The following is a 13,251-nucleotide window of genomic DNA, read 5'->3' on the forward strand; positions in this document are numbered from 1 at the left end:
CAATTAAAGGTTTATTATAAAATGAAAAAATGTTAGTTTCTCATTTCAGTGATTCAGGAAAACAAGGCCGTGAGCCCTGGGTAGACCTAGGTGCCAAAAGCCAGGCCCAGGAGTGGTCAACAGGCACCGGTTCACACCCTCCAGCAGATGGGTGTCTCCAAGGCAGCTGCCACCTGCTCCCTGTCTTCGAGCTGCTTGCTCACTGTGCTCTGAGGCCTGGGCCCCTGGTGTAATATGCATGTGTATCTTGAAATGCTAGGGAAGGGATCACAGAACTCGACCTTGACGGACTGGCCAATAAGGATGGCCATGCTGCAGTACAGAATGGTGTGAAGGCCATGGCTACTGTGCTCTTGGGTCGCTCCCCTGAACTTGAACTTGCTCTACTACGTTTGATTCCTCTAATGTCGGTGGATGCTCCGGGTCACTGATGGAGCATATCAGATCAAAGATCTCGTGAGCCAGTGCGGTTGGGAACCTGCTTGTTCTCTTTGTCCAGGGTCACAGCTGCTCCCTGGAGCACTTGTAGGTGGTGGGGGTGGGGGGTTGTTCTTCAGGAGGCCCTCCCCACTGTCACAGAACCACTGCCAGCCTGAACACATTTTCTCTCTGCTGGTTTTCTGAGTGCCCATTACTTGGCATAGCTCATGCTCCTCTAAATGCAAGACAGACGTTTGAGTTTTGGAGGTGTTTCCCTTCTCCCTGCCAGCAACTCCTTTTGTTCTGGTTGTAAGTATGTGGTGGTACACTGACCCACAGAAGGCCTGCCAAAAACCCCCTCTGAGGCTCACAGAACTCACTCAATGGTTTACTGCCCTCCTAGGTTTTACATTAACCTCCCCCAAAGTCTGATGCCCACAACCTGCCTCCATGGAGTGTCAGGAATAAAAACATGTCTTCCAGTGACCTAACTCTGTGGCTCTCCCAGTCTTATCTAGCATTCAGGTTTAGCCTTGGCCAGGGGGTGGGCGCTGAAAGTCCTCTTTCATTGCTGTGATGTACAATGGCATGTACCCCACTGCAACTCCCTAGTTCACTCTGCTGGCCTTCTAGGGCAGGGCCAAGGCACCCCTCCTCACTCCACCTCCAAAGAGACAGCAGTGCAGGTCATGGTCCAGACATTACTGAGCCAGGCTTTAGGGCTGGGGGCTGCTGATGTGACAGGGAATGGGGGTAAAGTTTCCCTCCTGTTTTAGAATCAAGCTCAATCTCTTTCCCATGGTCTTCTCCGAAAACAGTCCTTTCAATGCTCTCCTCTCACCCTGGGACACTCCAGCCACACTCCCCCAATACCTCAACCTTCTACCCCTGCAGAGCCTTTGCTCTGGCTGTTTCCTCTGCCAAGAAAACTCTTCCAAGATTTTTGCACACTGGCTGCAGCCGCAACGTTCTCCCCTCTACCTCTCCACCAGGAAGACAGCGCCCAGCAAGTGCATGCTGGGGCGAGGACAGATGGGCTCACTCTCTCACCTGCTCAGCCTAGTTCCCCAGAGAGTCCCTTTGCCCACCTCCTCCTCCCAGGACCTGTAGTGCAACAAGAGGCCTTGACAGACCCCTCAGGCAGGTACAGCCCTCTGCAGGCTCACCGCTGGGTAAGCTGTGAGCTGTCAATACACAGTTGCACATGGAGGCACTGAATGGAGGTTACAAATGAGGGAACTCATGTCCAAGGCAGACAGCACTCTACCTGACCAGCATTAAAGGTACCCTTAAGGGTTATAAACGGCAGGTCTGCTGAAACTGTCACAACTTTCATTTCTGCAGCTGCTTCACCTGGTTTTTCTTTGAGTGACTCAGCTTTTAACCCTAGAAGTTTCTCTCCCCCCGGCCAGTCCTGTTTGGCTCTCTAGGATCGAAGCTTCCTTCGCTGTGATTCAGCTGCAGGCAGCCCTTTAGCAGCTGGGATGCACGGGCTTCTTTCTCTTCAGAGGTCTTGGGCCAGTATCTCACAATCCTGCACAAAGCTCTTGTGTCCTTTTTCCTCACACCTGTGCCATGCTTCTGTCTCCCAAGGGACATGGCTTGTCTCTCCTAACACAGCCAGGCACTCTTCTTCTTTTATTATTCATAGAATTACAGAACTATGGAGTTGGAAGGAACTTCGCAGATTATCCAGTTTAATCACCCATTCTGTGTAGTCTAAAAGGAGGTGAGACTCCTCTAACGAGTGGGACTAGCCGAGGTGTTAATGAAGCAGACAAAAAGCCCCACTGTTATTCTGCGGGTTATTGCAGAAAGACCTCAGATCCACCAGATAATCCAGTGTGCTGCCCAGGAAAGAACATCTCTGAGTCTGACACAGTTTTAAAGTCACAGACTACTGCCCTACGTTCTGTCAACACCACGAACTGCTGAAAGCCATACCGAGCTCCCTGCACTAACCTGGGAAGCCCTTTTATCACCTGTGACAGGGCCTGTAAGCCGGGCTCATGATAACCAAGTCAGACTTCAGGCTTTTGATATCCTGCTCTACCTCAACCATATTATCAAAATTGATAGCTCACCCAGCTCCTGGCCATTCCGGCCCCTTGTCCTCATTTACCCTAGGGCGTCACACATGCTGGTTGGCAGAAGCCGTGGCTCCACATCTGCCGCCTGCCGCCTGGGCATCACAGCCAGCACCTACTCACAGAAGCCCACTCTTTCCTTTTCTTCCAAAGCCCTTCCTCGGGCAAGTCAGGTCCTGTCTTTCCATCTATGTGCTGAACAGGCTTCTGCACTTTCACCACCTGACACCAGTTACAGAGTGGGACTGCCCGGGGGGCACGTGGGGATGCTGCTGCTCTTGAGAACACCTACGGTATCGGTCAGAACTCAGAAGAACATTCAGCCTTCTCTGGCTTTTCCCCCTCCTGCTTTTAGAAGAGATATATGCCCATTAAGAACAAACAAACAACCCCCAAACTGCTCAGTTCAGAAATGTACAAAGCAGAAAAACAAAAGCCCACTGCTGCCCAGAGAGATAACAACCAGGACCCAGCTCCAGGCCCTTCTCTCTGCAGACCACAGAGCCTAGCAGTCTGTCCCCTCAGTCCCCACCCACCGGCCCCCTTTCCTGGGCCTCCTGCAGCAGCTGCCCGGGGTCCCACCACCCTTCAAGCCCCTCTTCAGTCTCCTTCCGTCCCCACCCCAGGCTTCCAGGACTCTGCGCTCCTGTTGGCCACCCCCTCTGCCTCCTTGCTCATCCACCTCTTCAGGTAGGAGTGTGCCAGGGCTCAGGCCTGGCTCTCTTCTCCCTCCATCCACTCACACTTCCTGAAGATTTCCGCCAGTGCCCTAGCTTCAAGGTCGACCTAGCCAAAGGCTCCTAAATATACATGTCCAGTCTAGACTTCTCTCTCTTTCGACTCCAGCCTCATCAGATTTAATCTGCCTGCTCTACCTCTCCACTTGGATGTCCAACAGCATTTAAAATTTGACGTGCCCCAAACCGAACTCCTGGCCTTCCTCCGTAAACCTGCACCTCCTACAGCCTCCTCATAAACCATAAAGTCATTGTGACTCATCCTCAGGAATTTCTGTTGACTCTACTTACAAAATATATGCAAGATTTGGCCATTTGTCATACCTCCACTCCACCACGCAGGCCCAAGCCACCCTCATGCCTAACCTGGAAGACCACAATAGCATCCTGGGTGGTCTCCCTGCTTCCAACTTTGGCCACATCTACAGTCTACACAGAAGCCAGTGACTCTCTGAAGCTGTGAGTCAGATCATGTCCCTCCTCTGCTCATGGCTCCCCTTCTATTCAGAGTGAAAGCCAAAGTCCTCACAGCTCTCAGTGATCTGGGTTCCTTAGTAAGTCCTTATGACTTCTCTGGCCTCACCTCTTCCTACTCTTCCCTTGGACCACTCTGCTCCAGGCCACCATGGCCACCATCATGATTGCTCAAACAGCCCAGGCATGCAGGCCTCAAGGCCTTTCCATGGCTGTTCCCACTGCCTGGACACTCCCTTCAAATGTCCACATGGCCTCTCCTTCGTCTTCCCCTAGCCTTTGCTCAAATGTCACCTTCTCCGTGAGCCTATCCTAACCACTTTATCTGAAATTGCAACCTGTCCTACCACCTGATAATCCCTTTAACCTGCTCTTTTAAAAAAAATATTTATCACCTTCTAACATTGCTTTTAATTCACTATTTACTATGCTTTTGTTTATTGTTAAGTCTCTCCCCGACTAGTATCCAAGTTCTATGAGAACAGAGTTCTCTGTTTCACCTTCGATAAAACCAATGCCCTCAACAGTGCCTGGCATGGGGCAGACATTCAACAAATGCTTGTCAGCGAATGACTGAAAGGTCTTTTAGCCCTGCCCAGGAGCTCTGCAGCCTTTCTGGCATTAAGATCCTTTTCACACTGAAGAACTCTAGGCCTCAGTGGCTTCTTGCCACTGCAGAGGGCAACCTCTTCTGAGCATCCTTTCTCCTTTACTCTTTCCCAGCCAGGGAGCTGCTGTGGCACCTTTTATCCCCACAGCTCCACTAGAGAAACAGCTCCCGTTCTGATGCTGATCCCCAGCCCAGGCTGAGCTCCGGGCCACTCACCTGAAAGTCCTCCTCGTCCAAGATCTCCTTCCTCCACTTGATCAAGAAAGCTGCACACACGTAGAGATGAAAGTGGGAGAACCCTTCCGGTTCAGACTGGGAAGGGAGACAACAGAGTCAGGTCTCCAAGTCCTGACAAGGAGCCACGCCCGCCCTCTCAGTTCCAATCCTTCTGCAAGGTGGGAAAGCAGAGTAGCACCCTTCTCATGGCTGGGCAAACAGAGGCCTAAAGAGATTTAGCAGAGGCCCTGCCCACAAGGCTAAGGCAGACACAGAGGTAGAACGGAGACAGGGAGAACTTGGGAGCAGCTACACCACACACCAGGGCAGGGAGCGGACAACGCAGGGACAGACTGCTGTGGAGAGGGCAGGGGTCTCTCGGTACCTGGTATGTGTCCCACAGGCGGATGGTGCAGCGAAGGGGAAGCTCCCGCATAAGAAGGTTGTTCATCCAACGAAAGGCAAACTGTAGGTATTCGACCTCGTACCTCCTGAAGTGATTATGTACCTGCTCTGAAACAGAGAAGGTGCCATTGGTCCCCTGAGCACAACCTAGGGGACTGGACCCTGAAAGAGTCACATGAGCCCAACAGGTAGTTTCTGTTTCTCATCCCCCTTCCCCACCTGGGGAAGCCAGACACACAGGGGCCAAATCAGCATCTAGCTATCCTTTATGTTTGATTCCACCACCTCCCAGCAACACTGCATAATTAACTCAGCCCCGCATGTAGCAGAATTATTTTAACATCCCAGTGATGCTCCTCCGTAGGGCTGCTCTAGTCGTAAAGCAGGAGACATAAAGCTCACTTGGCTGCGTGACCTTGTTCCTCATTAGAGAAGGAGCCGGAATGGAAAGGGACAGTGGGGGTCACCTTGGCCACCCTCCTACTAGGGAGGGTTTCTCTTCGGCACCCCTGACAGATGGCAGCCGGCAGCCAGCAGGGACTTAAACAGTCAGTGAAAGAGGTTCACCGACTCCACTTAAGGGCAGCTCTCCCACTGATGCACGAAGTGATTCACCAGAAACTGCTTCACCATATTCAACAGACACTAACTGGCTCCCTCCTAACCTCCAAACCTGTGTGTTCTGAGCAAACCCCAACAAACCTGATCCCATGTGACAGGACAGCCCTTCAGACTGCTCAGTAGGGTTTTCTGGTAAAATCACTGTCCTCCTCAGTTTCCTAATCTATAAAATGGGGACAACTATTCACATCTCAGAAAGTCTGGGGGAGAACAAAGTGAGAAAATAAAAGTGTTCACAATAGCATCTGGCATATGTAGTAAACACTTCAGACAATTTTTCAAAGAGTAGCTATCAATAATGGTTTATTCTGGGGAGTAGAATTTGAGGAAGGAGGAGGATTTTTACCTTTTATTTTTTGTTTTTCTGAATTGTCTGAACTTTTGTAATGAGTAAGTATTATTTCTGTAATTCAAAGCATAAAGATATATACATTTAAAAATCCACTATCCTAAAGTATTACGCCTTTATTTAGTAGGTACTTGTGAGGGCAGGGGGAAAAAAAGGACAGGCCAGACAGTGGCAAAAACCACAGCCCAGGCCCTCTGGAACCTGGCCCCTGTCAGACAGCTTAGTGCAAGCCCTGTACCAGGATCCAAGTGAGGGGTGCAAGTGAGCTGGACGTGGGCCCCGCCATGGGGCTGACAGCTGGGTTGGGGCAATAAGGCAAACAGGAAATAAAGCACCCCAGATACAACGTATAGGAAACAATAGTAAATAAGCAAACAAGTTGGGAAGATCGAAATCCTAAGTCATAAAAAGAGGCTGGAGTGAGCAGAACAAATCAGGGAAGGTTTTCATGGAAAGAGAACATGGGGAAGGAGAAAGAGGTGCAATTTCAGTCTTGGGTGGGGGGGATGCTTTGGTGAGGCCAAAAATCCATGACAGAAAACCAGGAAATGAGATTTAATAGTCATGCAGTAACAGGTGGATTCCTAAAGAAGCTTTGCAAGTTAACTGGAGCTAGAGATTCCGCTTAACAGGAGAACTTGCTGTTCGACCTCCACGTGATCTTCATGAAATTGAACTCTGACTTCTCTCCCTGGGCCTTAATTTCTTCATCGGTCCACAGCAGGGTTTCCCAAGTGCCCTTTAGTTCTAACATCCCGAGACTCCATGCCAGAGCCAAGGAATTACTGGAAGCCTCCTGTTTCTCGCCCAGACAGGTCATAGGGAGCAGGGGGAGTCCTGCTGGGATATCAGCCAGACCTGAGGACCCTGCAGCAAGCCCAAGAGTCCCGAGCCACATCATCGCATGAAGGACAAGGTCAGACTACAGACCTGATGCTAAAGGCAAAGGAGGGCTAGGAGGTTTCACAGCACAAAGGCGACATGACCAGGACAGTGCTTTAGAAAGATGTGGGTGTGTGACAGAAGGTGTGGAAGAGGAAAGAGTACGGAGAAGGCAAGTCCTTCTGGAGGAAGCTGCAGACATCCAAGCATGGCTGGACCAGAGCTGTGGCTGGGGAAATGGAGAAGAGTGAACCTGAGGAGAGATGCTGATGGAGGACTGACAGAACTCGGTGAGAGAAGAAAACTAAGGAGAAAAAAGAGCTGGAGATAACCCCAGAGTTCTCACCTCACCTGAAATGTGGAAGGGTGCAGGGCCATCAGCAGCAGAGGGAACTGGGAAGGGTCATGGCCAGGATGGGGGCTTAGAATGCGACCCACAAGTGTCACTGGCTTGCGTCAGAATCGTACTGTGCTACTACTAGAGAATTCCTCCTCTGAACCTACCATCGATCCGGCTGACAAGCTCTTCCAGCGCCTTGACCTTCTTCTGGATCCCTGGTTGTGCAAAGGTGTAGTTATCCTGCAAATGACACAGAAGCCAGGATGAACAGGGACACCAAACAGTCATGCTACCACCTCTCCAGTTTACTGAAACATGTTTAAAAGCAGAAGCTGTTTTTCCAAAGCTGGTGCCAGTGTTTAGGGGAAACAAAGGAATCTTACAGAACAGCAGAGCGTGGGGAAGGCCTGATAGAGCCCTGCACTGTGCAGACACAACATGTGGCCCAGGAGCACAGCAGAGAGACAGGGCAGGTCTGATGACAAAGGCAGGGCAACAGGGAGACTTTCCCGACTCCAAGAACACTAGACCATTGCCTTTCAAAAGCTGTAAAGCTAATGAAAGGGTAAAGTTGGATCACCCAAAGAGAAGAGGAGCTGTGCTGGGTGGGGAACCCCATCTGATGCAGAAGAGCAAGGAGGAACTTAAAGGCCTGCAGGAGCCCTGAGCCAGGCAGCCCACGAGGGCAGAACCAGCGCACCTGGATCCCATCCAGCAGCTTGCTCATGCACCAAAAGCTGTCGGCTTCAATGCTTCGCAGCATGTCCTGAGACAGATTGGTCACATCAAAGTTCTCTACGTCCTCTTCTGTAAAACAAAAGGTGAAGAAAGTCCAGAAGTCCATTTTTCCTCTAAAAATGGAGAGAGAAAGATAGAGTCTAGTATCTTTAATGGGGTCCTTATGGCCAGGAGAGAGCCAGGCTAACCTAATGCCAAGGAACGAGGGCCCGCCCTCCTCCCCACCTTGTCGGGTGGGCAAATGTGTCCCAGGAAACTTCTTGAGGATCTCATTACAACACTGAAAAGGTAATTTCTCACACCAACTTCGCTGGGTCCAACCTATCTTTCTCTTCTTCTTTATTTGTTCATTTAGTTTGAGAAAAAAATGCTTCAGGTCTAATGCTCAATGCATTATATCCAGCCCCCTGGAGATGGTCTGGAAAAATTCTTTGATTTTAGAAATTCAGTGAACTGTCTAGCACACTCACACTCACATGTAGTGAGGACAGCTGGGATCAGTTAGCCCCCATAGTTCATTTTAAAGATGGATTCCCCCAATTCTGACAAGGCAGATCCATGGCCTCACCACTCAGAAGTGAAGACGAGTGTGTGAAGGAAGATGCGGGAGCTTCCAGGATTTAATTTCACCAAGTTGGTAGTTACCAAGATGGGTTCTGTGAAACCTCAATCCTATAGGACACTCAAGAAAATAGAGGTTCCGGGGACAAATACGGCTGAGAAATGCATCCCAGAGATTCACAAACCCATACAAAAGGACTTGAGAAGTCATTAGAAATTGTGCTTTAAGTAAATCTCCTTAATCTTGTCTACCCACCATTTCCCCAGCTTCTTTAGCCATGGGACCTCTTTTAAAAGTTTCTCATGGAAACTCCACACTAAGTGACAGGAGTGAGAAGTTGTCTTCTCTGAGTCTGAGATGCAAGTGCGGAGAACACAGGAGTCCTCCAGAAACCTGAGGAAGGAAGAGGCCATGCGATGTTTCCTTCCTGACAGAGAGGTGGACAGGGCAGGCCGCCCTGTCCACAGGCCTCTGCGTGCCTGTCAGAGGCCACACATGGAAGTGTTCAGGCCCTTGAGTTCTGTGCCAGAGGCAGCTTAGCTCCTTACAGCCCTGTTTTGAAAACAGGATGTTCATTGCAGTCCCTGGTCCTACAGAGAGACACAGGCATTTGACAAAATGTATTCAGAATCTAGCCCATTCATTTATGAGAATTATTACTCTATTAAGACCTACAACTGGACCTTCTTGGGACAATGTGTAACAACTCTTGAATTTGCATCCTGTATCAACAGTGTTTTAATAATGGACAAGGGCTGTAAAAACCCTTTTGGGAAGGGTAGGGTGATTTGTCAGAAAAGCTACAACCCTGGGAACTCGGAGCAGAGCCACAGTTAATACAAGTAAAGTGCGAACAACAGTGCCTGGCACACGGCAGGTGTGATATGGTTCATTTTAGATGACGTTTATTAGGAATTTGTAATGACATGGGGAAGCATGCCACAGCGTTAAGGGAAAAGAGTAAGGTGCAAAATTATCTATGGTACGCTCTCAACTGCACATACAATATTTATGTGTTTGTATAAGCACAGAGGAAAGACAAAATACCTCACAAAGGTTTACAGCACTTACTCCCAGGTGGTAGGGATGAAGAATTTTTATTTTCTTGAAGTCTTACTATTCAAAATTTCTACAATAAGCATAATTTTTATAGTCAGGAAAAAATGCACATTATTTTAGAAAAACGGGGCTACAGCTAACTACATCTGCCTTTTACCACCAAATAACAAACAAGATTTTGTAAAACACTAAGCCTGCAGAAATGAAGACTTCGGATAATATATAAAGGTCCATTCGAGAAATCACATTTAAAAAAATCCCTTCCGAGAAATATCATCTTTATTTTTTCCCTACCTTAAACACTTATTATGTAGTGTTATTGTTTGTTTGGGAGGGGGGGAGTGCATAAACACATACACACACCTGATTTAATTAAATGACACTGGGCTCTAAGACACAGGCTCAGAGTCTTTCTTCTTTTTGCTTCGTATTACATTTCTAAGATCTTTGCACGTTGCAGTACATTCTCTAGTTCACTGTCTCACACATGCCACCATCCCTTTACATATCCATTCCCCCCAGGGATGGATGCCCAGGTGCCTCCGACTCCCACTACCACACACAGTGGCCTGAGGAACCCAAAGAAGAACTACTCTGGGCCACAGGTTCAAGTGACCTGACCATAAGGACTGCCAGGCCACTCACTCTCCAGGACCAGACTCCCAGCAGGGCACGAGGAAGAGCGCTCCCTCCTTTTTAGCAAGTGCAGTTGACTACACTAACCATCCCAGGCAGTAGCGCCCTCTTTATGAAAATAGGGCTGTAAGAAAAAAATGAAACCCACAAGAAGGCTCAAGATGAAGCCACTCCCACTATTCATACATGTTTCCCGAATGAAGATCCAGAGCTCCACAATAATTTGAAGGGTCTTTTCCTACCTGGGCGCTCTAGCATTCCAGAACACTGCAGCAGCAATGACGCTGGGAATGGAAACCCCACACAGTGGAGTAACAAGGAACAAAGAGCCCGGTTCCCTGAGAAGAACAGGGAGCACAGATGCCACATCAGCCCCGGGGACCTGTGGCTTTTCTGTCGGACAGAATAGCATGCAGTTAAGAGCAGAGACTCTGGAGCCAGCCTGCGTGACTCAAATCCTGGCTCTGTTATCTCGAGCTACTATGAGGCTTTGGGCAAATGCCTTTACCTTCTGTGCCCCAACTGCTCATCTGTTAAGGTGGTAATACCCTACCAGTGTCAACGGATATTGTAAGGATTAAACAAGTTAATACACGAAAAGTGCTAACAATGCCAGGCATACAACAAGCATTATGTAAATGTTAGCTAGTATCATTTTTATTAAACGAGGAACAAATAAGCCTCTACCCTGTTTAAGCCGCTGTTATTTTAGAGCTCTGTTATTTGTAGCCAAACCTAGCCTAATTCCAAATGTACCTTAAAAATAAAAGTCAATTTTCAAAGCTTTCCATTTCTACGTTTTGGTCTTCAGGAGAAGAAAATCCAGTAACATGAGGTTTAAGTTGGTACAATGCTGCTCTCAGTAACTGTTCCAGTTCCAACCCTTTAGCTGTCCAGGGAGTAAAGGGCCCAACAGACAGGATGCTGAACCCTCTTCTGGGGCCTCGAGTTGGGGGTTGTGCTTTCCCCATGTTCTGCCCTTATGCCTGGCCTCCCCGCTAGCCCTCTGCTTTCACGGACAGTGGGAGAGCTCACCAGCACTTCAGAGAGTGGGAGGAGAGTGTAGCTCTGCTGTTCTGCCTGCTGGGAGGATGACATTCACACATTCAGTCAAAAACTGTGAGCTGAGTGCAGCAGAGAAAGGGAGGCCCAAATGCTCTCTGAAGGACTTCATTCAGCATAAACAGTCTGTTCAGAAGGCTCATTACACGTCCCAGTTGAGAAAATTCAACATATAATTGAAGTTGGAACGGGAAACCACGCCAGCAACACGGTCTCGAATGAGGGCAGCGTCTCTGGTTGTCATTACAGAGCATTCAGCAGCCAGGACTGGCTGGAGGGAATGAGATTTTAGGGGATATTTTATGGTTGCTTTAAGAGGCAAAGCATCCAAAAAGAGGAAAACCAAAAGCTCTTTATAAAAATCAAATTGCCCACTCTGGGCTTGACAAGGACATGCTGTCATGCCCAACGTTACTAGCCGATAAAAGGTACCTGAGTGGTGGCCCCAGTCAAGTGTTTATTTTTCTGAGAACTCCAGGTCCTGGGCCTCAAATTAGCTTCACACATGCCTCAAAAACTCCCTGAAAGCTTCGGAAGAACCGGTTTTGCTGAAACTGACAAGAGTAACTTGCCCATTCACTGCTCCAGGCATTTCCCAGGAACTATCTGTGATCGCAGGGCAATTCCTAGATTTCTGATCTGTTGGGTCAGAACCAATCACCCCGACCAGCAGGTGAGAGAGGATTCAAGGCATCAGAATGTGGGCAGCCCGTCTATTTTCCAAAGCCTCTAGCTTACCTGATTCCTGTCTTTGTTTTTGTTTTTTGTCTTTTTTAATACTGGCCTCAAACGAACACCTGACGTAATATTTTCTGATCACAAAAGTAAACTGAGAAAAGGAAAAAAAAAAAAGTAAGTCTTTTTAGCCACACTTCTAGAAACCCTCATAAAAGAGGAATTAAGTATTTCATCCAGAAAAACACAATTTTAAGAAAAGTGTCAAGGAATTGATCTGATCACTTGTATGTAGTAATTTTTAAGTAGCTCAAGTGCTACAGAAACTTATTGTTGGTGGCATTTTCATGAAAATATCTGATGGCAGCAGCTGAGACAAAGACACAGGTGAGCACAGACAAGGTGATCCCAGAAAATCCAAACCACTCAACAAAGAAAGGACAGTGAGGAGAGCTGGTTTCCCCCAGGAGGTGAGAGGGAAGACTTCTTCTGAGGTTCCTACAGAGCAGAGATCCACGGGGAGGCAGTTCTGCTTCATAAAAACCACGTTCCAGACTGTGTGAGAGGAGACACGCTGCTTCAAAGACACAGGGAAGCAGCTGACCATGGAGCCCTTCCTGACCCTGTGCCTGTCAGTCAGGGTGGTGACTAAAAGGTAAATATTGAGTTGGACTGAAACCTGCGTCCAACTCCAGCCGTCCACCATCCGGTGCAGAGTAGCCTGGATGTGTATGTGTCATGATACCTTGGATGAAATTAAATTTAAAAAACCAACATACCACCAAATTGTCTCTGTTTTCCTGATGTTCCTCTATTACTTTTACTTTTATTTAGCAAACATTGGTGGCTGCCGGTTAACTCAGTCTCTTAGTGGTGGCTATAGGACACCAGATTATATGAATACAAACTATATGAGTATTCAGGTTTGAGGGCAAGGGAAGGGCCAGGTCGACCACACACTTCACCTTCTAGGACCTGCCCAAAGACCACCCACAGAGAGAGGCAGCATGCCACCATGATACTGTGTGCGTGAACAGGCTCTGGCGAGTCCAGGGCAATGTCAGGGCCCAAAGGTGCCTTGTCTAGGCTCAAACATGTTGATTATGTTGGCTACCTCAGTTTCTCTTCTGTTACAATTTCTCACTTATTCTTGCATCAGATGAGAGAGAGCAAGTAAACACATGTGTCACTTGGCTCACTGACGGGGAAAGAGCAAGTGTGTGCTCTTACAGTCCCAGAGATGACAGGTCACAACTTGCCCCTGGAGAACTTACCTCCTACATGACAGCAAATCTAGCACTGGACATCCCACCAAAGGCACACACTGCTCTCAACTGTTAGCTGAAAGCAGCTCAGCTCAGCACGCTGACTAGGCGTC

General features: G+C 48.5%; 1 protein-coding gene across 1 annotated transcript in view; it reads right to left on the minus strand.

The window, feature by feature from the left end:
- TBC1D22B (TBC1 domain family member 22B) overlaps positions 1 to 13,251 on the minus strand; it is a 58,251-nt gene that overhangs the window by 9,942 nt on the left and 35,058 nt on the right. Inside the window, exons 9-12 of the mRNA XM_006202051.3 lie at positions 7,842 to 7,948; positions 7,306 to 7,381; positions 4,930 to 5,057; positions 4,545 to 4,640 (exon numbers count right to left, since the gene is read on the minus strand). Coding sequence (XP_006202113.1) covers positions 4,545 to 4,640; positions 4,930 to 5,057; positions 7,306 to 7,381; positions 7,842 to 7,948 — 407 coding nt within the window. The remainder of the gene's footprint in view (positions 1 to 4,544; positions 4,641 to 4,929; positions 5,058 to 7,305; positions 7,382 to 7,841; positions 7,949 to 13,251) is intronic.

Source organism: Vicugna pacos, chromosome 20, assembly GCF_048564905.1.
Source record: "Vicugna pacos chromosome 20, VicPac4, whole genome shotgun sequence".
NCBI lineage: Eukaryota > Metazoa > Chordata > Mammalia > Artiodactyla > Camelidae > Vicugna > Vicugna pacos.